Source organism: Aulonocara sp. 'chitande type north' Nkhata Bay, linkage group LG19 (genome assembly GCF_057382095.1).
Source record: "Aulonocara sp. 'chitande type north' Nkhata Bay isolate Kocher_YH1m ecotype deep benthic linkage group LG19, A_spYH_male_GT1.1, whole genome shotgun sequence".
NCBI classification, from domain to species: Eukaryota; Metazoa; Chordata; class Actinopteri; order Cichliformes; family Cichlidae; genus Aulonocara; species Aulonocara sp. 'chitande type north' Nkhata Bay.
In genome coordinates this window covers 31,163,701-31,191,507 of record NC_141362.1, presented here as the reverse complement: position 1 = coordinate 31,191,507, position 27,807 = coordinate 31,163,701, and the positions used below count along the sequence as shown (strand labels likewise).

Sequence of the window (27,807 nt, the reverse complement as noted above, 5' to 3'; positions counted from 1 at the left end):
GTGCCATTATTTATTTATCAAAAATTAAACCAAAATGCAGAAATAATGTCTGAAAAACTAAGCACACCTTAACTGCTTCGATAGGAATTAGGAGGATAAGTAGCAGCCAGCTGCTGCTAACCAGTCACATCTGATTAACTGATCATCAGCAAACAAGTATGAATGCCTCCATAAAAGCACAAGCTTTAGTTTGCAGTATATTGAGGTGTGTGTTCGTTTGGTGCCGAGAAGCAAAGACATCAGCGCTTGTCTAAGAGAAGCAATTGCTGCTGCCCATCTGTCTGGGAAAGGTTATATAGTCATTTCTGAACAATTTAAAGTCCATCATTCAGTGAGAAAGATGATTCACAAGAGCAAGAAGTGACCCAGGAGTGGTCATCCCAGGAAATTCACCCCAAGGTGAAAGATTGCTATGCTTCTGTGTCTGTAATGGACTGAAACAAAGCTATGACATGTATCAATTATAATATCAAAACTTTTTTATTTGCACCCCTTTAAAAAAGTCATATCAAATATTCAGTGCAATAAGTTATGAACATGAACCAGGGACGTTTACTAAAGTATCATATATGAGTACAGTTGAGTTTACATTAAAGTTCTTTCAGGGTTTTACTTCATTAGACTTCACAGGGAAATGACACTAGATTTTGTGACATCATTGAGTAATTTATTCGTCTGTTTTTCCTCTTTTGGTTGTTTAACTAGTACTTTGCAACATTTCTAGCTTTTAAAATGAAGCACAGTCATTTTGAGTCCTTTTAAAATACAATCTTATGAAAATACCCAGTGTAATATTCCATAATAAAACACGCACACATACATCTCAAGTACTTTATTTCAGTAGAGTTTTGAGGTACTTCTACAGTACTTTATTTTTCCACTTTATACTGTTTCATGGGTCTGCTTCATTATTTTTCAGAGAGAAATATTGTACTTGTCACGCCACTACATTTTTTAACACTACACCGGCTGTTCTTTTAAGCTGTTGGTTTACGACCTTTCCTACCTTTGAAATGAAGCAGCAAATGAGTATTTTTACTCATTTGCTGCTCTGATTATTTCATTTCAGTGAATTTAAGGGATTTAAAGGGGTTACCATATTCAGTGTTTCATTTTGGTGTTTCCTGTATATAAAGGTACTTGTTTTCTGGGCTCTGAACTGCAATGTGTGGGAAACAATGTTACACAACATTGATATTTTGGTGGCATAGCCCACCTTTACTTCAATTCAGTTCAATTCAGTTTTATTTAAATAGCACCCTATCACAACAACAGTCACCTCAAGGAGCTTTAAGGTAAAGATCCTACAATAATACAGAGGAAAGTCCAACAATGAGACTGTGAGCAAGCACTTGGCGACAGTGGGAAGGAAAAACTTCCTTTCAATAGGAAGAAACCTCCAGCAGAACCAGGCTCACCTAATCATTCACACTGTAACCTACGGTCCTTGTAATTGAGATCCATGTAACTTAGTAGGAAAAATCTGTATTCCAAACAGGTGTTCCAAGGCACTTTTTAGTATGCATCAGGAAATAAAGACATCCCCACAACTCTTAGCACAACACTTGTCAGCATCCGTTTCTGTAAACCCATCTGTCTTCTCTTCTCTCCCTTCAAACCCCACTTTCACATCAGCGTTAAGCTCATCTTTGAAGCATTTCACACATTCATGCTTATCTGCCCTCGCACCTTTGTCGCACAGCAACATGCCTCCCTCTCTGTGGCGCCGGCATTTGCCAGGATGCACACTGGATTGATAAGGGCCTCGCAGTCTCATCTTCTGGCTTCACTTATCACCCTTGAGCAACAAGGGAGCACGGTCTATGCATTCATGGTTCTCTTCATTGATAAGAACAGACTGGACACTTTTTTCCCTCTTTTTTGCCTCTTTGCTCAGAGCATTCCTCAAAACTGCTGTCTTATGCCAGCCAAAGCATTTAATACAGCTCTAAGATAAGACTCTAGAAGATGTGATGGTTTTTAATTGCAACCTGAGTGCCTGACACCTTACGGGTAGTGGTAATGTAATTTTCCTAGACAAGAAATATGAAGCAGCAAGTAATAAAAGCCAATAATATCATTTTAACGTAAACAGAGTCTAACACAGTTTATGTCTGCCCAGATGACTGGAGCTGGCATCTGAAACTATCTACAGATGGCCTGCTGAAAATACCAAGCACCGAAGGCTGGAGGGCGGCTGCAGTGGATGGCTGCTGGTGTCATGCCACACATCATAAATCTTTCTGGGACAAGCAGTCAAGTCCAACTTCAAGAGATAACTGATATCCATTAGTAGAGTAGGCAGCAGTGACAAAGAGCAGTCTTTGTCTGTAGCACTCAGATGAGACAGAGGACACACATCCAGAGACAAAGAACTCCCATCATGCTGCTTTAATCGGGCTATAAATCTGACACACAGCATTTAGAGAAATTTGAAATCCAGCAGTGTGTTTTATGCAAGGGAAATGTGTGTATAACATTTTTGAAGGAGAAACATTGTGAAAAAATCATTCTCTCTTGCTTAATTTCACAATGTTGATGCTATAGGAAATGTCAACAGGTGAGCAGGTGAGGAAACATAATGAAATGTTCTTGTTTTTTACACCAGCTACTCATAAATCTGCTATACTGGGGAGACAATAGAGGATTATTCAATGCAGCAGACGTCAACAACAGATTAATCAAATGATTTGAGGGTTAAAGAAGCATAATTATTGCACAAAGAGACTAATATATCATGCAGACACTCAGAACACTGATTTCAGTGAAATTTAAATATTAAAGAGATAATAATTCTAATCCAGAGACTTGTAAGAGACAGCCAGCTGGGTCAGTGTGGCTTTCCAAAAAAAAAGAAAAAAGAACCTTGGAGATGAAATCAGTCCCCGGGCAGCACAGATCATTTAGCCACAGTATCAATTCCATCTCCATTAACCCACAGCAGACAGCCTCATCACAGAGAGCACCAGAAGACTGACAAGAGATGACAAATATTGATCAAGATATCAGATCCTGTCTGCTCAGAAGCTTGTTATACGACCCTTTTTCTCTTCATCCTGACAGATATGAATCGATGATAAGATGGAAATGATTTTCTTGGATTTTTGTACATGGACAGGATTTTGTGAAATATGTAATTGAGAAGCTGTGTTTTAATTAAATTTACATGGACATACGTGAACTCAGGGCTTTTGATTTTAAATGCTCAAGATTGAAGCTCAAGACTGCCACCGTGTGGCCAGAATAATCGATTTCTTTATCAACCCAGAGCATTTTACATTTTATGGTATTGATAGATAGAGTGCAAATACTCTACCTATCTATGTTAACAGACTGTATATGCACACTGTTTGTATTTATAAATGTTATGTTAGTGTATAGTATGTGGGAAAATAAAATACCAGTGCATGAATACGTGCACAAATCATGGCACACATGCTTTTGCTATGGTTATGGGCATATAACGATTATTTTATGAGATGTGGATTGATCGTTCAGATTAAAAAGGAAAACAAAAAAGAGAGAAATGGAAATTTTGCAAGTTTGCAGACAACTAAGCCATGTGCTGATAATGAAATCTCCTGAGCAGATATTGAGTTTTCACCTGGAGCTTTATTATTTCCTATTAGTATTATTGTCGTTTTAAATCTAGCTTGTGGCAAAACCTTCATGCACAAGAGAAAGGCATGTTATTCATCACACGAAGAATCACTTGAGGTGAGAGTTTTGACTTCTTTAGTTGTGCAGTGGCTTTATTTCTATGGTTTGGGGTTTTATTGTTAACTCCTGCTTGTGTGCTGACATTTGAACCACATACTTTGCCATTTCTAAACCCACCAGAGAACCTGTCATCATGTTCTCAAATAAAGATGTAATGAAAAGCCATCTGCTCAGCCAGATGCTCAGGTTTTTGATTGTACTGATAGGGTTATGCAGCAGGGGGCAGAACAGCACCACATTTCATTACACTGCGGTTTATCTATATCTCCGTTTGATTTCAAGTCTGCGTAAAACTGGAGCCAAGAGGCTTCCAAAATGATCTGTATGCACTTAATCTCACTCATAAAGTCATATCGCTCAGAACCCCATCAAAAAGAAATTGAATGTTAATATTGCATTAGTCAGAAATCTTTCCATAAAGCTCCCCCAGATATCACTTTGCATGGATTGAGATGATCTTATCATGGTCTTCAACAAGCAGACTGCCCATCAAAAGGGATACTGTGAATTACCTCCTCATATCCAATGTAAACAGCTTGATCTTCACCAAATCTGGTCTATAATAACCTTCTATTTCACTCTCAGAGGATTAAATAGCTTTGCACTTTAGAGGAATAATCCTAGCTCTGTATATGTCTTGGCCTCAATAACTGAAACGGGCTGAGGGTATGTGCAGTAGAGGTGTATGTATATTGCCATTCATTACGCTCACTCGATTTCTTCTTCAAGGATGGTGCAGTAAGGAGGATGCAGTTTAATGTGATGTTTATTTTCAGCTTTAAATTCTTCAGAATAGTAAGAAAGAGGAAGATTGAGAAGGAGAGAGAGAGATAGCAACTTGTAAGAGTTCAAGAGTTTAACTTCAGGGCGCTTTAGGAAAGACAGGAACCATCAATCGCCAATTAAGTACTGTTAATTGGTTGGCAGTTGCCTCTTATTGGCACCACAGAAGAAGTCATGAGACCACCAGCAGGGTTTATCCTCTGAGGATCATGAATGTCAGTGCAACATTTGATTGCAGTTCATCCAACAGTTTGTTGAGACCAGCAGAAGGGTATAAAGCTAAAATAAGATATCATTTAGTGATACATAAACTGGAAACATATGTCTAGGTTAGCAAAGGATACGAAATAAGATTAGCTTGTAGCTTAGTAATGGTTCTTGTGAGCATGAAATGTATCTGCTGCAGTGTCCCTTAATGCTAGATCTATCAGGTCTGAAGATTATTCTGCAGCTGGTTATTTTTATGCTCTGCCCTGAAAATATAGCAGGAACAAATATCACAAATGATGACATCTGAAATATCTTTCTAAGGTTATAATCAAGAATTAAACCTTCCTTAACATTGCTGCTCACAAATTAACTCATCAGTGGAGAAGAATCTTCTTAACATCAACATTTCCTGCTATCCTGGCACATCCCAGAGCATTTTTACCCATCATTGTTGATTGTATGTATACTTATCTCTGTCAACAAAGTAATTAACAACCTTTTCCCTATCGACTGACATCATGATTTCGAACTGAGAGCCATTCACTCTGGGGCCACACTGAGCGCAGTCATCCCTTGCCTTTTGAAATTGCTCTCTGTTTAATTGGAATGGAACTCAGTTGTTCAACTCATTAAGAAGCCCCATTAGAAAGTGTGTGAAATGTGATATGGATTATAGCTAATGCGACCACGTAGATGTGTTGTAAAGCCGAATTCAAATGCCCTGATAGAAAGTTTTATAAACAGCCGGGGGAGAAATGAAGATTACCAACAAATGAAGCTGTTAGACTTTGGCTAAGTATTCAGATAAGAGGATGAAAGAGTTTGAGTGTTGGATGCTAACAGCATCTATTGAAGTGATTTGAAATCAGGCTAAGGTCATCCTGCTTCACTCTCTTCTCCTGTCCCAAAAGCTCTGGTTCCCCTAGTTTAATCTGAAATTGAAGGCTCTCAACTGCGACAGATTATGGGGGGCTAACCCAAGCATGTAGCCAGGGGCGGTCTCCTAATGAGCCCAGCCAGCAGAGCAGCAAGTGACAGCAAGTAGCTACTCCAGCAAGGAGGGGGTCTTCAATGCCATTCAATAGTTAGAGCAACAGGGTGGTAATCGAATCATTTAAAGCAAAAGAACTGACACCAAAACCCGCATTTAATAAACAGTGATTTCTATTTTATGCTTTGTATTTTGAGTGATACATATTTTGAAATGAAAACACAAACATTTTTAAGACTACATGAAAACATATTTCAAATTTGTGTCTTTAGTGGGAGCGATTAATATATCAATTATTTACAGCACGATATAGGACAACATTTACTTTCTTTCTCTTGAAAGAGTTCTGTCGGTGGGGCGCCTCTTATCTAAAACGCCAGCACTTAGTAACTGTACAAGCAAAGGTTAAAATGAAATGCAGACTTTGACACACTGACTGCTCGTTGCAAGTACTTCATGTTGCACTGGATGAAATTCTGCTCATCTGGCTGTCTCTATATAATTGCGGGATCTATATACAGGGATATTTCTCACTCTTGCTCTTTTCAACCTTTCTATATGATGATCAAGCAACAGCTGTATGTTTTGAAGTGAATCAGGGAGGGGGGGAAAGTGCATTTGCATCTTGTGTGCAGCAGCAAACCAGATGAGTTTTCTCCTTAAAGGAGTCCAGATGCAGACCATCTGCAGGACAGTGAGTCATACCAGGTAGGTCCATGCTTAAAGCAGCCAGATCACTGGGTTCACTCGTGAAAACAAGAGTCCTCAGCGAATTCGACAGTCTCTATGGACTTTTTTGCTCCTCTGGTGAACTCAGGGGGTCGCTGGCCTTCTCCTCGGCTTCCTGTCTCTCCGGTTTGCCCTCCAACTGTCTGTCATGAGAAACTGTTCCCAGCACTTTGGCACTGTGCTCCTGTGCCTTGGCCCTGAGCGCGGCAATGCTGTTCTCTCTCAGTTCCTCTTTAGAAATGACGGACTTGCCTTCTGACCTCTTCTCCTCCGCCTCGGCGTCTTCTGCCCTCTGAGAGCTCGGCTGCTGGGGTGCATCGTCCTTTCCTGACGGCGGGGGTGCTCCAGCCTCCACGGACTTTTTGTGCATCCCTGCAAAGAGTTGCGGGTATTCAGATTTAGAATAGCGTCTGTTGATTGGTAAGCCATCCTGGACTGAAAATAGCAAGCAAAAACAGTTGCGGTTTAGAAAATAATGTTTAAATGGACAGTGGCAATGCATGACCAGGGTACTGGATGAAAAATATTTTGCATGCTGATTTCAATTTAGGAAATATATTAGTTTTAAAAGGTCATGCTTAGGGGGGAAAGGGAACAAGACACGGGGTACTTGTGGAAAGTCAGAATAAACGCATTAATCTCAGCTTGTTAACTCAATGAAGTGCAACCTCTGATTATTTAAAATTATGATTACTCAGTCATCACTAACTGACTGAACTGTGCAGCTAAGATGTGCTTTACATCTACAAAAATGGATGAATTAGAAAAACAAAAGCGGAAAAATCAGTAAAAGTAAAACAAAAGCCTCACCAAGCAGCCAGGGGGCGCAGGACTCCATGATACCATCCTTTGCAGACTTGAGGATGGACTCTGGCAGAGGGATTGAATGCCTCACCATGGCTCCATACAGTCCATATTCAGCCATCACTGTGCTGCGACCCCAGCATTTCTCCCTCTTCCTCCACTTGGCCCTCCGGTTCTGAAACCACACCTGTAACACAGGAAGAAGTTCCCCAGTTTTTAGCTATATCGCTTAAGTCATCATATTCATCAGATTTCAGGTCACTGCAGCAGAGGCCAAAATACGTGCAAGAGATTAAATTTGATTCATTCAAATAACCTTTTAATTTTGAATGAATAGTTTTTGGAAACAGCCGAGATGGACTTGAATAGTGTTGGGGCTTTTGATTACTGTTACAGAGGATATTGGGAATGAGTTTTCAGTAATTTGGGAACCACAAGAAGAGGAAATCAGAGGAGTTTCACCGTGGCAGACTGTTTCACAATGGCAATCTTATTGAATCTGCTGCATTATGTGCAAGATGCAACAATTTGTATCCTAAACAGGTTTGGGCTTTTTTGATGGATCGTCTGCATATCTTCTAAGCCACCGATGAGAGCAAATATTGAGGAAAAAATCGGTTTGAGTTGTGTTTATCCAGCCAAAACGTGCTGTTAGTCCAATAATAAACGCTTAACGATGACAAAGAAATTCTAATTCAAACGTTTCCAGAAGGGATCATCAAACCCTCCTAAAATGTAACTAATTAATCCATTCCATCCACTTACTGCCATTTTAGGCTTTTCTAAAAGCACCCTTTTAGAAATGTTAAGCCTAGTCTTAGCTATTTTAAAGATGATCCATTTAGGAATCCAGTGCGATTCAAAGTGACTTAAGATAACAACTTAAGTCCTGTTTTGCTTGAGTCCATTGATTTCCCATAGCCTGCAGGCTCCAGGTGTAACAGATCTCTGCCTCCTGTCACTGCTTATCGCAAACTACCTGGTTGCATTATAGATGGTGTGACACAACAAGACACTTCACTTGGCTACAGCCAGCAAACTGCTTAAAGCCCGGAGTGTCTGTGTGTGCGCTGAGAGAAAGAGAGAGGCCAAATTGATTGTATAGCACAACACAGGATTGTTAAGCACTCAGCTTAGGCACCTCTGGCTCTGAGAGAGGAGGAAGGTGGGGGGGCAGAAAGAAGACTCGAGCGAGGACAGATTTTAAATCGAAAGCGATCAAATCGTTTTCAAGCTTTTTTATTAGATTTTTTTCTTCTGGTAATTCTGATGGATAACCCTTATTTCATACAAGATACTTTTTTTTAATGAGAAATTGCTTATGTGCCCCTTAAAAAGAAGCCAGTGTGTAAGCCGCGAGGAGGAGCGACCCAGGGGCACGCCGAGGCTGATTGAAAAATAAGTTAATTTCAGGCCCAATCGATGGTGGGCAGGCGGGCAAATATCACGGGAAATTAAACTACCGGGACTCGTGGGATCAGCGCTATTGACCCATGCTAATAAATTCAATGTAGTTATTTCATTTGAACTCCCTGCGTCTCTCTCCAAGCAGCAGCAGCAGCCAGCCTCCCGAGCTCGTCTGATTTAACTAATTACACTCAATGAGAAAATTGGGTGTTAATTTTATTTAGGATGGGAGCAGGGTTATTTATTTATTTCCTTTTATTATTTATTCCAGGCCCTACTGTTGCAGCCCGGTAATGAGAACGAGATTAAAAGGCACCCCGGCAGATGGATGGTCCAGGTCACACTGCAATCTTCTTCCGCCTTGATAGCTTGATTAGGTCGTTAGCGGCTCCTTCTCTGAGAACAAATTGTTTCACATCCAACTGCGCCTGATGAGAGATTATCTGTCCTGGCGAGGATGCTGGAGGAGAGCAGTCTTTGTTCAGACGGGAGGAGGAGGAAGAGGAGGAAGGGGAGGAGGAAGGGGGGCCCCATCGCTGATCGATTTGCTGGGGCTCACTTAGACCATCGTCCCTTTAACATCAGAGCAGCATCAGGGGCAGCTGGCGGCCTCCACTCAAATATTACAGCGGGTTATTAGCACTGATGGAAAGGTGAAGGATGAGCGAAGCGCATTCGCCCGAACAGGTGCATATTCATGAGGAGAGCGATTAGAATATTCACACAAATCATTACGGCAGATGAGTTCAGAACGAACCCGGTTTTAAAGAGACTGTTGCTTATTTTTTCAGAATGGCCCACAAAGCCCAGATGCGCTGTTTAAAAATGTAAAATTAGATCGAATCCTTTGAATACAACGAAATGAATGTGAAACACTATGAGATACTTTCACTCTGCTGTTGCTTTGATTAGCCTGTTGTTCGTATGCAAAGCAGCTGTACGAAAAAAATATGTACAAATAAAACTATGCTTCAAATGAAGCATTCCTTTATATTTTAAATGAATAATATGAAACGTCGCATTTTTACAGGCACAACTGGGCAAAAGTAGATTGAAATAACCGAACAACTTTATACTTCATATAAAATAAAATAAAATTCTTTGAACAGCAAAAAAAAAAGAAAGAAAAATTGGAAAAGCTCCATGGTCTTTTTTTCTAATTCAATAAATATTCATAATTTTTTTTATAATTTCTTATTATAATTATCAGGGGTTTTTATACCTGTATCCTGTCTTCAGGTAGCTCTGTTTTCATGGCCAGCATCTCTCGGGCATAAACATCCGGGTAGTGCGCTTCATTAAATGCCTTTTCTAGCTCCTCCAGCTGATACGAGGTGAATATGGTCCTGTGGAAACAGGTTAAATACAGGCGAGAAATATATATTAATGTGCTTTGAAAACAAAAAACACACGCACACGCAAAAACCCGATTTTTTTCTTTCTGACAAACTAATGAATACATGTGCATGTTTTAACACACACAATTTGCACTGGAGAAAAGCTAAAAAGGCGTTCAGCTTTAAGTGCCAGTTTTAATAACTTAAATAAAAACTAATCATAACATTACCCTGTTTTTCAGATAATTTTTTTTTCAATTTGCCTAGATGGCAATAATTTGAGAAAATAAAAGCTCACGTGCAGTAAATCCTTATGTGCACAGTTGTGAGTGCCAAAGAAAGAGTAAGACCAAAAATTAGAAATTAAAAATGTAAGAATAACAGCCACTGTGCATTTTATTTTATTTTATTAAGTTGAACAAAGGGATGTTGTATTAACATGAAATTTAACATTTTCATCATTTTTCCCCCTGAAATCCAGAAATCAGCACTAACCGGTGGCGTCTTTTCTTCCTTTTCTTGCTCTGACTTACTGACGACTTGGAGAGTTTTCGTTCATTAGAAGACAAATCTTCAGAGTCTGAGAAGAAGACGTAATGTTAAATGAAATTAAAAGATCAGAGCAAATGTTTGCAACGACACAGCACAGGTTTAAATAAACCTGTCACAGCCTAAAACATTCCAGTTCAAACACGATACTAATACTACTATTATTATTATTATTATTATTATTATTAATATTATTATTATTATTATTAATATCAATAATAATAATAATAATAATAATAATAATAATAATAATGATGATGATGATGATGATGATGATGAGGAGGAGGAGGAGGAAATGGAAGAAATCTGGAATCTGTCTTAATCCACAGTAACACAGTGAGTGGAAATGCGATAATAATATAACTGCTGTAATAATTTCACGGCTATGAATCATTAGAAAGTGACTGCAGATCACCTGAGCTGGCAGACTGGCTGGTGTCCAGCGGGCCCACGGACCTGCTGTGGGGCTGCAGGTGAACATCTTGCCCGTCAGACAGCACAGTCTCCAAAAACGCTGGCTGGCTGTAAAACGATGGAATCCCACCAGGGCCGATTAATCCCATCCCGACACCCACGCCGGCGGGGCCCAGCATGGACCTGGCGGCGATAAGGTGCGCCCCGGCCGGCAGCGAGGCCAGTGGGCTCCTCGGGGCTGCGGATGGCTCCTTATTCAGACCCAGTATCTCTTGGATGCCGAAGCCGGTGCACCTGGGCGGTGGATTGGTCGCGCCGCTCTTCGGCTGGTGGCTATTACTCCCTCCATTAACACCCAGAGAGGTTTTCTCCGATAGATTTAAACTTTCCGACAACACGGAGCCCTGTTTCCCCGTCATAGTGTCTCCGATGTTCCTTGAAAGGCCTGTTTCTTATCACGGCGTCTAACAGGACGGTCCCCAGTGCATGATCCTCTGCGTAACACACAAGAGCCCTTTAGAAAATGGTCCTTTTATCCAACAGGTCCATCCCAACAAGAGGCAGAACCAGCAGCCAATCAGCTGCAAGGATTCGGGATTCCTGTGGATCATGGATGCATTATACGCCCTCCCGAATGGATATCTGTGTTTTCCTGAGGACTGCGTGGATAAATGAAGACTAGATCCGAGGTAAAGAGGAACAAGCGATCTTTAAGTTTGCAATCTGTTGGAAGAAATACGAACAATGAGCGATGGAACACACACACACACACACACACACACACACACACACACACACACACACACACACACACACACACAGCCAGTTCTCTCTGCCCAACCACTGGCTCATAGGAGTGGATAATTGATCTCCAGATGCTGTGGGAAACTCATCACACGCAAATCAAAGGCCCTCCCAAAAACGACAGCTGGACGACATGGACACAGTCTGCGCTGCACGGTCCTGCACAGCGTTAATCCCACAGCAGCAGCAGACTACACAGATTATAAACCACAGGGGGATTTTTCTTGGAGGATGTGGGAAATTAAACAGAATATGAGCAACGAACACACAAAATAATACAAAACTAACAAGAAACTCCCACAGCATGTTTTTTTGTTTTATAATTATAATAATAATAATAATAATAATAATAATAATAATAATAATAATAATAATAATAATAAATTATAATAATAATAAATTATAACATAATAATTTCATTCATTTTATTGCAATAACACAACAAAAGAAAAAATGTTTCTTTGCGTTACGGTTTTAATGACCTTTATCTTTATTATTATTATTAAAGATGCGGACCAAAATGTTAAAAATAAAAAATCTTATAAGGATAATTTAACAGTTTTCTTTTAAAAAAAATACTTTCTAATTAATCATTCTAATTAAAACCTGTGGGAATGAGTCATGTGGGTGGTGAAAGCGTGGGTCTCCGTTATGGAAAGAAGAGTCTGGTGGAGCTCAGAGCCTCAGCTGATCAAGACTTTAAAATTTGACTATTAAGAAGGAGAAAAAAATATTTATTGCAATCAGTGGTTGGCCAGTTGAAACTAATTAGGCCCTATTTGGTGACGAAGTCAATGTTATTAGGATATGCTAATGGCACATCGGCCCGCTGGGATCGAGTCATTTATTAACAAGGAAGAGTGCGAGTCACAGGGACATGGCAACTACAGGGAACTTAGTTCCCTCCCTCTCACTCAATCATCACTCCTGTTGCAATCTATACGTTTTTTTCTTCTCTTCTCATGATTTTGTCGGTAGTAGGATGGTTCCTCCTTTGTGTTTACTTTTATTAGTCCATCTCCTCTGAAAACTGGTCCGTGCGGATTTACATGCAGAAGAGAGGATGACTAATAAGGCTCGAGATTTAGTTCAGTCATTCGTGTAGATTAGGTTGCCCATCAAAGACCTGCAGGATCTAACGCATGTAGATTAAAAAGAAAACAGCTGTTGGATTTGATTGTTTTTTTCAGTTTGTTTATTTACCCCCCCCCCTCCCCCTCCGAGAACGCACATACACACACACCCTACATCATTTCTTTTCTTCCCCCCGCTCTTCGTGCTTCCGTGCTGCGTGTCCTCAAACATTTGGAAATGAAAGCAGCTTTCAGAGAGGAGTGGCCTGCAGAAGGTGAGGCTCTGCTAAAACAGCTGTGAGATTTAAAATGTTAAAAATAAAAAGGCCAATGCAGCGTATTTACGGGAAGGTCACACACACACACACACACACACACACACACACACACACACACACACACACACACACACACACACACTGGTGAATGGATAAGTCACATGGACTGCCTGTGGCTTTCTTTTGAGGTGTCCAATCTGACTGTTGTCAAACTGTTCAAAAAACAAAACAGAAACGTCTTATGCAAGAGGTGTGGGTGCTCAATCAGTTTGAATCCTCGGTGTTGAAACAAGGTGCAGGCAACTTGATGACAGCGCACATGTAGCGCCGAGTCAGGGAGGGGGGGGGGGGGGGGGGGACTACTAAAGCTCAGCCAAAAGCCTCTGCTTTCCCAAAGCACTTCCAGGGCACTCCCCTCTCCTCCTCCCCCGGTATACTGAAAGAGTTTGCAAGCCCCGCAGCTTTCTCATGGCTCCTCCACAATGGCATGTTTGGTAGCTGCCCGTCGGCATTGCTTAATTAGGCGAGGAGTTGATTAATTTGCACTAATTGACAGCTAATTTAAGGACTCGGGGCACATCGGATTGACGTTTGTCGGGGCACAGAGGCTACGTGAGGTCAGGGCAACGCACTGCGGATGGATGGAGTGTTTCTCTTTTTTTTCTCCCTCCATATGGATGACCAGCTCTGCGGGGACTGACCCGTTTCTCGAAGAGACTGCTTGGCTGGACTGAGGCTATACGGGTGACAGGAAGCCACAGTGCGTACACCATATTGAGGATGTCAGCTCGTTTAACACGTCAGCGCTCAGCAGACTGATCAATGTTCGCCAGTCAGCATCAACAGGTGTCTACATTCAGCCAGTCCCACAGACGGCAGGGGCACTTCAAATGGGCACAGTTGTTGCACTGAATGCATAAATGCGGGAAATGCAGACACACTGACTTTAAAATAATGCACTTTTTTATAATGTGTATAAGTTCTGCAACAGCCTACGATTAGAATCACAACATCGTCAAATGCACTCTGTAGAGCATAAATAAAAGAATGCATAATCTAAGCTTCTGCACTTTAATATGAATAGAATTTGCATGATTTCAACCAATCCCCTCACAAACTATTAACTTGTCCTGTTTTGATATAACATTATTACACGTTTTTGTGTGGGGGCTTTCACAGATAATATGAAAGCAGTTTTTAATATTTATATCTAGAGGGACTTCACCTTTTAGCAAACTAGGAAGTGTAATGCGCTTTAAAGTTATTGAATGCATTAATAAACGAAGGCCTTCCGAAAAGAGAATAGAGACGATAAAACTGGAAACACTCAGTTTATTTTTTGTGGCTTTAAAATATCTACAAATTATCAGTAAATGTTTTAACTTCATAAAGCCACCGCGTCACAAGTCATTGGTGACACTTGGTGGGATCAGATCTAAAAAATAATTCTTCAGTTTGATCCCTGGTTTTATTTCTAATGTTTCTCAGCACCCGAATGACAAACTCCAGCTTAAGAAGCGTGCACAGGCCTTCAGCTTCTTGAGGCCATAAATAAAGACGGGCTGGGCTTCTTTTCTGTCCACGCTTTGCGTCAGCGGCTCGCCAGACTGCGCGTCCCAGGACACTTCAGTAAGAAACACGGACAAAGCCAAAGTGCTGCATGAATACATATTTTCGTAGGGGTGAGCCAGGGTCCGTGTAGGTCACGAGGGGTGAAGCCAGTGAGGCAATGGCGGCCTCTGTCCGTGTGAATCGGAAAGACGACTGGGGGCTTATTACCGGCCTGGGGAGAAGTGTAACTTGTTGGGAGTGAGCGGCCAGAGCCCCTGCGACATCTCCAGCCGAGAACAGTCCGAGGCATTGTCTTACCTAATTATGGCGGATGGACTTCTTTTTGTTTCCCATTCGGCATGCCTGTCTGATTCTCTTTTTGCCCGACCGCTAGCTCCGACAACGTTGAAGTGTGCTAATTAGAAAAGAAATGGTCCTAGTAATTATGTCAACTCTTATTAACGGCGATGACAATGAGCAATATTATTTTTACTCAATGTTTTGTGTAGGAGACCCTGCTTCCAATGCTCATTAAAAAGAAAACATGCCCCGATAGCCGAGAAAGTACTCCCACGTCGGAGCTCCTTACATGTCCACAGCAGAGAGGTGCTGCACTCTGTGGAGTGGCAGAGGCATGAAGTTATTGCCCTAATTAAAAGAAGTTGAACAGTCTCTAAAAACTTTTGCATCACTACAGTTGGCTCCTTTGGCTGCAAACGTAATCAATTCACAGGAGACTTAAATTCTTAAAAAAAAAAAAAAAAAAGCAAAGATCTTTTCATTTTAATAGTTTATTAAATAATTTCACAAACTGAAAAAAAGTTTCATGTTCAAAAGTATGAATAATTAGGGAACATTTAATCAAGGTAGATCTACAAGTCAGAGAGAAATCCAGAGAAAAGCAACAACTTTCAAAAAAAAAGAAAAAGATTATTTAGAGAACAGCAGTTGTACAGAGGAGTCTGATGAGAAGACATCAGCAATGTTAGTGAGCATTTTGCTCTATTTAATCAGAATGCAGTCCTTGACTTGACTGTGAATGTCTGAACATGTTCATAGCGTACTGGTGAATGCAACGACTGCAATCACTGTGAAATCCAAACAAAAAGATAAATCACTTCTTGGGCTTCTCCAAGATGTTTAGGAACTTTCCTCTGGTCATTTCTCTGGCTGGAAAACAAGAAAACACATATTTTAGATAAACTACAGCACAGTGTCAGAGACCTTTCAACAGTCTTCTTAGTAAGTCAGAAAAAACAAATCAGAAACAAATCAGTCTTGTGCAACACTTGGTTACAGCTCTAACAACTTCAGAAAAGCTTGTTAGTAATGCACAGCATGTATTTAATATCTCCAGCGTCACATCGGGAGGCAATTTATACAAACATCTGTTCATCCAGGACATGAAAATCAACATAAAATTGAGACGTAACTACCAAAGAGTCTTGTGATTACAAAATTGTTGGCTCGCTGTAGTGAGGTACAGGTCTTAGACCTATGCATGTATAAAAGTATTAATGTGTATGTGATTTAAGAAGCAAAAATGATTACAGGTTATGAATAGTGACAGACACTAACAGAAACATAATACTCATTCAAGTATTAAGATGAATAATTGAGTGAGTGAAGGCTTCATTGTTAGGGTTGCGCAATGAACTTAGTAGTTGCCAGCCTAGAGGTCCCATTGATAAATGTACGGGGCTGTGACAGGTCATCCTCCCCAAGAAATATTACATTATTCAGACAAGATGCACACTGTCCTAAAAAACTATGAGTTGCTAGTTTAGTTAAAACTCTGGATACAACTGTTTTAAATCTGTTGGTTTTCTTCCCTTTTTTCTTATAATTTAACTCTGTGGAAGCTGATGCTTCAGATGAGAAGAAATTTAAACATAATACACAGTGAGTGCAGCAGCCTCACTTGCTATTAAAATGTTATGTTATTAAGGGGCGGCCAATCAGAAAGAAGGGGAGAATTGAGGAAAGAAGAGAAGAGCCCAGTAAGGAGGATTATTTTCAACTCTGAAAATAGAATAAAATGTGAAAATTAAAAAAAAAAAGAGGTGGAAAAGAGCATAATCGATCCTTCTATATTGTATCTACAGGAGATGAGTCTTCATACCGTTTAGATTTTCCATTATAACAGAGTGTAAGCTATTTAATTTGAAATGTGTATAATGAACAGCAATTTTATCACATCCACACACTAATAAAAGACCAACCCTACCAACACAGTCGCTTACTGTCACTATAGCACCAGATAAAGAAATGTATTCAAGTGGGATTCAGTGAACAAGGTTTTGCCAGCATCTTGGCACCGAGTCTTGAAACATAATCGTCCCTGCTGAAGATCCTTTGTTAAAATGGCTTTCTCTGGGAGACCAATCATTGCTGAGGCTTTTCTATCAAAGACAAACCCGAGTGTGAATATAGAGACTACAGACAGTTTCCTGCAGCATCATCATAAACCCCACAGAGGCACCTTCTTGGTACAGTAATTACTCTACTCGAGATAAGAAGACGATCAGCCTCTCTGCTTCAACTACAGATTTTAAAAAGCACAAAGCTTAGATCGCCTTCTTTACTGTTACAAATGTTGTACATCAGACAAATAAATGATGACAGAGCAGCAGACAGCACTTATTTTAAATGGGCTTTAAGCACAAAGTCGCCCACCTTCATAACGCCTGTTTGGTGTCTGCGTGTGCTGGTGCAGAGGGGCCCCGCCTCCTCTGTCCAATGTGGCTAATGAAAAAGCCAGGGCAGTTAGTAATTTAGATGAGTTGCCCAGGGTGGAATGATAATGGTGCATCTGGGCGTGGGGGCCATGTCACCTTGAGGTGTCCATCATTAGGTTGAAGATGATGCTAACTGGAATGGGATGGGTTCATTTTCCAATTTTCCATCTCTTCAAATCACCCTAAACGGAGTCATCAACGGACCTCTGGCCACGCATAGGATTCTTTAGATTGAAGTGAAGCCATCAAAATTAGGCAAGGGAAAGCAATTACACTGGGATGACCCTTAAACTGGCAGAAAGATGGTGTCACTATTATTTGAAGCAGCATCAGAAGGAATGGTAAAAGGGCAGCAGTTAATATTTGCATTTTTAACATGAAATGCTTCTCTCCTTCTTATTATCAATTTCTCCAACCCGTGACGAGCTCAACCTGTAAAACAGATCAAAGATAGCAGTGCCTCTCCTGAGATTACGCGCCCTGCTGAATGTCTCATTAATTACGGTTCACTTCAGCCTCCCCTTTCTCAGATAGAAACTCAAATATCTAATATCATAACATTAAAGACATTAAATTAAAGTTATGAAATAGTAATGTGGGATTTATTTTCATAAAACGAGAAGTGCTGGCAGCGTGCGGGGCTCTGTGTGTTAGTGATAAAGTTTTTAAAAAATGCAAAGCGAGAACAAACTGTAACTAAATATACTGTCACTGTCTGCAGACAGACCACAGGCTCTGTCCAGCTGAAACTGAAAGTACCTTAACCTAAAAGATAACAAAAGCCAGTATGATGTTTGAAAAAAGTTAACAAAATCTGAGAATATCCACAAAAACTGTCTGTATTTTTTCTCTTTTTATTTCTCTGTCGTTTTTTCTCTTATTTTTGGTTCCAAACAGCTTAACACTCCTCATATGTTTTAACAATGCAGTAGCCCAAGCAGTTTCATAAAAATCCTCTATTAAAACAAGTTCTAAAAGTATTTTTAAGACTTTAGTTGAAGCTTTTTGCATCTGCAGTATAAAACAAGAGAGCTACTACTACTATTGCTATTATTTTAAAGGATTTGGCTCTTTTGCATCAGCAATGTTACTCTGCAATTCCACTGAAAATTTACAGCACTGTTACAGCTGCAGCCTCCAGCATGCTTCTGTAATATACTCATGTACAGAATTTTTATAAATGCTCAGAGATATGACAGCTACAATGTACAGAAAAAACAGCAACGTAGTAGAGTCTATGGCCTTAAATGTGGTGCAGCATTCTGCTGTTCATGCAACAGGGATAATAAAAATTATGCCTATTTGTGGAGTGATGATATATTCAAGTAAAGTACAAAATCTCTCAGTCACACAGTTCAATTCAATTTTATTTTTTAGCGCCAACATACAACAAGAGTGACCTGAACGTAATGACATTACAATATTAGAGAGTAAACTCCAACAATCAGATATAAGCGAGCACTTGGTGACAGTGAGAAGGAAGAACTCCCTTTTAACAGGAAGAGACCTCCATCAGAACAAGGTTCAGGACAGAGCAGCCAGATGCCATGACTGGTTGGGGGTTGAGGGGAAAGACAAGACAAAAACTATTGCAAGGGAAGATATATGTTAACAGCTGTCTGCAGTGGTTATCTAGTTAGTGCACAATAATCACACTTTTTATTGCAGGACTGAGTAGACTAGACATAAATAAAATTTTGAAGACAGCCTTTGTCTTCTCCCATTCAGACTGCATTTGCACGTCAATGGCTGTGTCCCAATTCAGGGTCTGCAGCCTTAAAGGCCGCATTTTAAGGCCGATTATGTCACAGCGACGCGACGAAGGCTGTCCCAATTCAAGGGCTGCTCGAAATGCGGCCCTCAAATGCGTCCTTCATTTCCCTGAATTTTAAGGACGTGGCGGTGTAGACTTCGTGACCCAACGTATCCCAGAATGCATAGCGCGGCGCTGGGTGTGGATAATTTTGCCGGAAAAAAACGGCGGATGAGGGGCGCCCGAAGAGTAAACTTTAAACTTTAAGTAAGTACTGAATATTATGTCACTTATTTATGTGCAAATGTTTAATAACGAAGAACATTAAAACATTCCTGTTGGCCACATGTCTGCAAAGTTATGTGACGTTAGTGACGTTTGTACTAACTTGGTTTTACAGCCTTTACTTTAAAATATACGCCGTTCAATAGCTGAGCTTAATCTCACAGAGAATGATCAAAGCTCATGTAGGAACAAACAAATGAACAAAAGATTTTGTCCTTCATTTCTGTCAAACACAGCTGTATGACACGTTTCCAGCTGTTAGTATCATGGTTGCTAGGCAACCTGGGCAGCGCAACGGAGGCTAGAGCGTCCCATTTCACAAGCCTCGCACTTCCGGCCTTAGCGGTCTTTAAGTACGCGGCCCTTGTGGGCCGTTAAGGCTGCAGACCCTGAATTGGGATACAGCCAGTGTTTTCTACTTCGTATCCATGTTCTCTTTTCCCTGTAACTCATTTTGGATTTGAGCCCAGCATCCATGTTTACAAAGTATAGACGGACCAAAGTGGTACCCTCACAACCCAAAAATCACACATAGATTGCCATATACTGTAAACACACTCAGACGAAATTATGTATCTCAGATAAAATGTAACAATAAGTGGTTGATCTTAATTACAATGTTTATTTTGCTGGATCTGTCTTTTCGAGATTTTCTATGACTGATCAAAAGAGACTCCAATAGCTGTTCATTTTTGGAAAATAAACAAAAGAGCATTACTACAGAAAACCTGACTCACTCAAAAGCTTGCTGACCAACGCACACAAACACATACACACAGGCTTTGTCATACACCTGAAGAGATCAGATCAATACTGATTAGGGAGACTTAGAGATTTGTTTAGTTGATTAGAAAGGTCAATCACTAATTTTGCACTAAGTTAATCAGCATCTTGTTACGACTACCATCCATACTAAATGGCACCTCATGGATTCTGCAGGCCATCGCCTTGTCCTGTTGATTTGTTACCATCTAATTATCATTTAGCCCTAATGGCCACAGATTCCATCATCATATGTTATGGTAGGTTATCAAACACAGCCACAACATACAATATATGTCAATTTTACCTAAATTAAACATTCCCCTTGGCTTGATTTGCAAATTTAAAAAAAAAAATAAGAAATTGTACCTTATCAGCCCCATACCCTCTGGATGTGGATTTTGGCTCTGATTTGGTCCCCTGAAACAATGGAGATTAACCTATATCTGCAAGCAGCTAAGTATGCCAGGAAATATGCCCTCTGAAGTATCAGAGCCTGCACTGTTGCAACCCAAATGTTGCTGCAATTTTCTGCTCCACACTGGTAAATCATCCTCACTTGCCAAATCCCATGTGGACGAAAGGAAAATGCAGAGGAAACGCAGTGGTGTAACATCTCACTTTCCTCTCATTTACAACAAGTGATCTGCGTGCCATTGTAACAGCCCCCCTCCTACCAATCCCCTGTGTATAAAATGAGAGTAATCATCACTTTGCCCAACCCAAATCCCCCCCCCCACCACCACCCAAATGACATGCTCCCAGTGAGCTCCCGGATGCCTGTTAGAAGCCAGGACCGATGACCACCTGGGTTAACTGAAGTCGCAGACCCCAAGTCTGACGGACCCGATTCACTTTCATTAAGCGTTAAGAGGACTTATCTGACCCTCAATGACCATCGCCGAGAGGTGCTCAGCTATTACGGGGTGTAAGCTTTATTTAATGGATTTAACATCCACTTTCACTGCCCTTGTCCCCAGGGATGAGGGAGAGACAGAGGAAATGACACACACAAACACTCAAGCATGGAAGGACTTGGAGGCACACATATTCATCCAACGCACCCGCTGAACACCCCCGCCTTGCTACACATACACCTGACGCTCATGTTTGTGTTCAAAATTCAATTACCCACTTATTGATACTTCACAGGGATATTTAAGATGCAGACACGAGCTGTGATTTCCCAGGGGAGCCACTGGTTCCTCTTTATGTCCCAACCGAGAGAGGCCCACCCCTCCTCCTCCTCCAATGCATTTTCGCCCGGCTGACACACACACACACACACACACACACACACACACACACACACACACACACACACACACACACACACACCAAAACAAACACATCTGCACCTCCCAACCCCTGCCCCAGCCTATGCCTGTTCAAGAGGTGTCCTTATTAATAGGCAATCAGTCAAAAATCATTCATTAAAAAGCCTAAAAGGTTTTACACCCGCACTATGATTAGCTGGGAAAGAAAATCCAATGAATTCCTAATGCCTTTATGGAAATGAGGTGTCATTTCCGATCTGCTCAGGGAGGCAGCAGCAGGCAGGCAGCACTGAGGAGCAGTGAGTATGTGTGTTTGTGTGTTAGCTCTGCCTCTCTCACACAGCCCCAACACTGATTCTTGTATAAGATATGACGAAGCTCTGTCAGATACAGCTGCAACATGCTTACCATGGAAGGAGATGCTCATGTCAGCCTTTTGCAATATGTCTGTTGAACTACTTAAGAGTTTTCAAGATGATGAATGATGACGTGTATAATTATTAGTGCTAGTTATGAAATAAAACCCATCCATATTTTAGCAATGCCTGTGCGGGAGCCAATTTCAGAAAGCTAATAACAGAAAGCCTACAGGTACTAAGTGCTTAAGATGATTAAGAAGGTAAGAATTGAACCATCCTAGATGCTTATTTTACTTTCAGCACACATGAGGTGCCACTGTGAATGAGATGCACCACAACGCTGCCATTCATTCTAACTATGAGACCAAAGAAAAGCAGGGGACAGGTAAAAAGGCTAGCACAGGGAACTAGCAGAGGTTAGGAGGAGGAGGAAGAGTGGTAGCGGTGGTGGGGAGGTATCCTCTGTTCCTCATTCAGCTGTTGTCAGCTGAGGTACTTCATAACCACCCGCCCTGCGGTCAGCCCGCCCTGATGGATTGATGGAGGCACATTAGCACTAGTGGGGCCCAGTGAATGCAATCATATTCAGCAGCGGCATGCTTCTAATAGGCCGGAGATTGATCCTAAGGGTGTGGAGGAGGTGGTGGTGGATGAAGCCCCATTAGGAGCTGTCAAAGCAGGGTGACCTTCAGTCTCACCTTCACACAAGAAGATGCAACAGAGTTGGCCGGGGTATGTGCTGGGTGGCATCATGGCAGGAGAGAGGTAACGCAGGGTGCAACAGAAGCCACGACATATGATTGCACACCCAGAAGGCAACGAGTCGTGTCGTTTTTCTTTTTTTGGAATCGAATTATAAGTGATATTTTTCCTTACAATTTTTATAACAATGTGGAGATGACAAAATTATTTTGATTAGTTCTAGCGCCTGGCAAAATTTTGAGGGAGGAAAATATATTTAGGGTTAACTTTAAAACTTTAAAAGGGTGCATGTTCTGAATATATTATAGTAACCACTGCTGAGAAACATCTGATGTCACTGTTATAAGTTCATGAAAACACTCAACAACCACAACAACAACAAATTTTCTGTTGTTCTGTGTAATATGAATCTTCAATAACAACAACTAATGACACATTCTAGGGAAGACATGTTAAATGGCAGTCAGTTGAGGCCACAAGTGTGAGAGTGCAAAATCCCACCAGCTCCAGCAGCCGTGTTACCAGTCGTGTCAGTAGCTGAGGCCCTTCAGTGCATCCCAAAGGAACACTCAGCTTTCAATTACCTCCAATAACAGCACTTATCAGAGTCCTCAGCTTTCCCTAGAGACCACAGGCTTGATGCCCACGCTCAGTGGCCCACGACAGGGGTATTCATCATGGGGCGGAGTAACAGATGGGGCCTGAGGAATAGGCACGCGCCAAACCCTCTGGGACTAACTGGGCCAGCATCACACAGCCCTTTTTTAGGGTTGCTTGTGGGAGGAGGCTGTGTCCTTATCCCCCTCATATCCATGTTACATACATATGTACAAATATTAGAAAAAGCAAAAACCTACACTAATTCTGCTTAAGCGCATTCTAGGAAAAGGGACATTTCTGGTTCAAATCTCCTTTCTCACTGCAGTATGGTGGGCGGGTTTTCACTACTTGATTGTGCTCTGCCATTAACCAGCTCCAACTTTAATGGTCCACATGTTGAAGGGGGGAGGGCAGTAAATCCTGTCCTCTGCCCTCGCTCTGCCATGCCTCTGCGGAGTATGTTTACGGGTACTGAAGAGTGCACAAACATGATGAAAAAGTAGCTGAGATTTACAAGGCCTCCCCTGACAGCCCGGAAAAGGAGAAAATTAAACCAGAGAGCATTAAACAGGCACCGATTACAGGGCTGCTCTGACACCAATAATAACCGTCATTGCGTCCCGTCATCCCGGGGTACATGACATGATTGCAAAGCCTGCAGTCCTGCACCTATGACAGCTAACATCTTTATACCAGCCAGATTACATGCTTCTCCTGGTTTAGGCAAAGGCTGGGAGATCAGACATTTTTCAACTAAATAGATTTTAAAGTTATGGCTTATGCAACTAAAGCACAGGCACCCTGTTAATATTTATGTACCGACAGACATTTGTAGATGAGAGCATTGTAGCAAATCTTTGCCATTAAAATCACTCAACCATCTAAAAATCTCACATTGTTAGACAGTTGAACATGTGCTGCTTTCAAATTTTTATCAAAGCCTATCCATATTATTTTTTGCATTATTTGGCTCAGATTGTCTTTATTGACTCTTACAAAGTACTGCACTTCTAGTGTAATTGAGCCAAAATCTGACCATTTTGCCCTTAGGTGGTAATTTAATTGAGTTAGCAAACTTTCCATGTATATTTGTAAACAAAAAAAAAATGCTAAGGTTGTATTGCCATGACAGGGGTATATCACAGTTTTTCACCACTTGCATGCTTCTAAACTGGAAAAATTTAAACCGATTTTTCTCTTCGGGAAATATGAGCACTTAGCTACATCTCTCTAATCCACACTCCACAAGGATTATGACAATGGTGGCACTGGGGGAATGGATTAAAAATAGATTTTGCATCCATCAAATGCTTAGGCATTTGTCTCCTCTGGGCATACTTTTCTTTCTTACCATTCAAGTTTACCAATATTACCCTAAATACGGTATTTAAGGCGTTGAGGTCAACATGCTTGCTGTTAGACACAAGCTTTGGGAGTTGAAGTTACATTTTCATTTTTTTTTCTGTCTTTGGACAAAAGCATACAGGCCCACGTGAACTTAAATCTATTAGGATTTCTCAGTGTTATGATTCTTAAAGATGCTGGGAAGTTACTTCTTCCAGACAGAGAAGCAAAACCCAAGAGAGGCCTATGAGCACCATCTAGTGGTAACATGTGACCACATCCTTTTCGCACTCTCAGTGATTTTAAAGGTATAAAGGCTGGATTATCTGTACACTGGCATGTGTGTGCTGTTTGTGTACTTACACTCCTCTAAGCCCAGTTGGTATGCTAGATTCTGAAGTCCTTTGACCTTCTCCATCAGGTTGGCTGTGGTCAGGCTACCCAGCTCTACAGAAGGATAACAAGACCCATAATAAAAGCGCTAACCTAACTTCAGCAAAATGTTAACCATTTTGACAGGATTATATATTAAGTCTGCTTCTGTCCACCAGTCTTTCTGTTTAACACCAACTGTAACAAGTAAATTGAAAAATCTGTCTGGAAAAAACCCCATAATTTTAGCTATTTGGACCAACCTTTCAACATTTCAATATCCTCACTCTCCAGATCTGACATCCATTTTGGAGGTGAATTGCAGATGGGCTGTGATAAAGAGTTACAGATCACACATCATGAAGTGTGACAAGCCTATTTATGTTTCTAATGTGTAACTCAAACTCAGCCATATTAAATCTAACTCACAGTTTTACAAGATGCAGCAAATTCTGCGACTCCAGGCACTGTATGAGAGATCAGAGAATAATAAAGTTTATGCATAATAAAAGCTACGGTAACCAGTCACATAGGAGCAGGAGATAAACTTACACTGCTCTGGCCACAAGTCTGGTGACGCTCTATCCAACTTCTCAAAACTCAGCAATGACGACTCAAAATCATCACCTATCAAGACAAAGAAAACAAATTAGAGCCAGTAGATTTATGTTCCTACTGTAACCACGAGGGACGAACTGTGGGCAACGAATACAAGAATGACATTGTGGATGCAAGTGGCAAAATGATGCTTCAGCGTTTTCTTAGAGCTAATATTCCTCTGCATCAGAAGGAGCCACCTCAGGCATCTGACGAGCTAGGCACTAAATAGATGGATGGATTTTTACAGAGTAAAAACATCTTTATAAAAAAAAAAAAATCTTCCACCCAGTGACAGTTGTGATAGGGTCCATTCTCCCTGCAACACTGAATAATCCTGAATAAGTGGTTTTTAGATACTTGTTAAACTGTAGCCAGCAGGGTTTAAGTGTCTCTGTTATGAGGAGGGAATTTTGTCAGCATGATTCGGGTTCACTTGTTCAGAAAAACATGGGTCTCCTAAAATCAATACATAGCTGTGTTTAATAATCACCTTTATCATATAATTAAAAACAATTCTATTTTGATTATAGAATAACAATGGTCCCATCTATATCAGATTCTATGGTACTCACAGTCACTAAACCTTATTTTGGACTGATAAGTCACAAGGCGCTCCATTAAAAAATAACAGATAAGGATCTATGTTTAGCAAGAATGGTGTTTCAGTGAAATTACAGGGATGTAATAGCCTTAAGAATTAACATAGAATTAAGTTGTCTATGTATACTTACAGCATGTCACAATTATATAAAAAGTGGAAAATGCTGGGCTGTTTACCAGCTTTCCAACAATGTATTTCACAAACTTTCACAAACACTGATTGACTGTGCACCATTATCTGCTCAGCAGTAACATGACCTGCACACAGTAGTGACAATACAGGCAGAAAATTGGGTCAGAGCCAATCTGTTGGGCAAATTGTGTGATAACACCTTATTTTAACAGCCTTGGGCATCTTCTTCCATGTTTAATGTCATGTACAGTACAGTGCAAAAGTCTTGAGCCACCCATCATTTCTTTGCATTTTCCTTCCACTGAGCCAGACTTTGACCAGTGTTGGCTAGTAGTTTTTCTTTGGCCATTTGTTACTTTTCCCCTTATTTTCCACCTTATGATTAATAGCTGACCATTTTCAGAGGATTGTTTGTCAAACCACTTAACACTGATTTATGAATTCATTCAAGCATACAAAAGCACTAAACTCAAGAGGTATTAGGCACTTTGTTACTAGCAGCCAATTGCAAAACATAATTTTCTCTAATTTCTTCAGTTGAATCTACAAAGAAATGACAAATATAACACGGACTGAAAATATAAAATAGCATTTCGCACATCAAGGAACCCAAAGAGCTATTACCCCCAAACCTGGCATATTTACAGAATGCAATGTGCATCTGAGGAAAATGTCAAAGTATGTCAAATTACACAAAGACTAGATTGGATGGATTGCAATGTTAAATTTTGGGTCAAATTACTCTCAATTTGTATGGATGAAATCACGAGAGAGGTACAACAGTGAGTGTCTACAGTCATCTGTAAAACACACGGTGCTTTACTGTTAAACATACAAGATGATCAATTTCAAGTACACAGCTTCCAGTAATAAGAATAACGAGATGTACAACACAGAAAAAAAACGTTGGGAAAAAAGAAGAAGAAGAAAGCAATACAACCAAAACAAAAACACTATACTTGTTATGAAACTGGTCTAAGGAGGGATGATTTAACCTGTTAGTAGTACAGCAGTAACTAACAGCTAATATTTTAGCTAGCAGGATGCACAGCTTCAGCTCTGCGAGTCAGACTACACGAAAGAATTCAAGCTTGCTACCCGCTCTTCTTCCCCATTTACTGGACCGAACACCGGGGCTAGTGAGGGCTTTAGCCAACGGAAAAACATGTCCAAACAGCAAAAATACGGCACTAACATGCGTATTCTGTCGTCTGTGGGTCTTCAAATAAAACAGGATTATAGTTCTTAACGGTTTAATGTGCTTAAAGATCTCAATTTTACATTTTATACACAGCGTCGCAGGGTAAAGAATTAGAATTTACCTCCATTTGGAGACGCCATCTTCACAATAATCACGTGATAAACGACAGCCAATGGCAGCGGCAGCAGCAGCTCTGACAGTTGACGAGTGTATGTGGTGTACTTCAGAAACACACCACCAGGCGGCCCGCCGGTTTATTGTTATATCCAGCATTAAGTTCAAGTCAGAAAAAAATACAACGAACATTAAGTAACTGACGGTTATATTTGGGTCGGGGTGACTTCGGTTCCTACATTTAAACTAACAATATAACTTTGGGAGCACAGGAATATGTTTATACACCTGCAACCAAAGCAATGTATTATAATTCT

General features: G+C 40.7%; 2 protein-coding genes across 3 annotated transcripts; both read right to left on the bottom strand.

The window, feature by feature from the left end:
• Positions 1-5,859: 5,859 nt before the first annotated feature.
• On the bottom strand, positions 5,860-11,894 carry vsx2 (visual system homeobox 2). 2 transcript variants are annotated; one of them, XM_086275566.1, is made up of 5 exons: positions 10,946-11,894; positions 10,477-10,561; positions 9,867-9,990; positions 7,244-7,424; positions 5,860-6,868 (listed from the first exon to the last, which is right to left on the bottom strand). In XM_086275566.1, the coding sequence occupies exons 1-5, from the start codon at positions 11,361-11,363 to the stop codon at positions 6,489-6,491; spliced, it is 1,188 nt and encodes a 395-aa protein (XP_086131692.1). In that variant the 5' UTR covers positions 11,364-11,894; the 3' UTR covers positions 5,860-6,488. The 2 variants fall into 2 exon arrangements, with proteins under 2 accessions (XP_086131692.1, XP_086131693.1); XM_086275567.1 differs by having other exon boundaries at positions 5,860-6,805; positions 10,946-11,893.
• A 3,531-nt stretch (positions 11,895-15,425) lies between these two features.
• lin52 (lin-52 DREAM MuvB core complex component) lies at positions 15,426-27,624 on the bottom strand. Its single transcript, XM_086275258.1, has 6 exons — positions 27,498-27,624; positions 25,395-25,469; positions 25,272-25,309; positions 25,106-25,172; positions 24,834-24,917; positions 15,426-15,820 (listed from the first exon to the last, which is right to left on the bottom strand). The coding sequence occupies exons 1-6, from the start codon at positions 27,514-27,516 to the stop codon at positions 15,765-15,767; spliced, it is 339 nt and encodes a 112-aa protein (XP_086131384.1). The 5' UTR covers positions 27,517-27,624; the 3' UTR covers positions 15,426-15,764.
• Between the last annotated feature and the right edge of the window lie 183 nt (positions 27,625-27,807).

What these genes read in the sequence shown, in the direction of transcription:
- vsx2 (XM_086275566.1), bottom strand. Translation starts at nt 11,363, where the DNA reads ATGACGGGGAAACAGGGCTCCGTGTTGTCGGAAAGTTTAAATCTATCG. An exon ending in CAGCCAGTCTGCCAGCTCAG is followed by an intron (nt 10,562 to 10,945) that starts GTGATCTGCAGT and finishes TCTTCTTCTCAG; the next exon opens with ACTCTGAAGATTTGTCTTCT. An exon ending in AGGAAGAAAAGACGCCACCG is followed by an intron (nt 9,991 to 10,476) that starts GTTAGTGCTGAT and finishes CTGTTTCCACAG; the next exon opens with GACCATATTCACCTCGTATC.
- lin52 (XM_086275258.1), bottom strand. An exon ending in TTGCTGCATCTTGTAAAACT is followed by an intron (nt 25,173 to 25,271) that starts GTGAGTTAGATT and finishes TCTTTATCACAG; the next exon opens with CCCATCTGCAATTCACCTCC. An exon ending in CCAACTGGGCTTAGAGGAGT is followed by an intron (nt 15,821 to 24,833) that starts GTAAGTACACAA and finishes CTTGTTTTCCAG; the next exon opens with CCAGAGAAATGACCAGAGGA.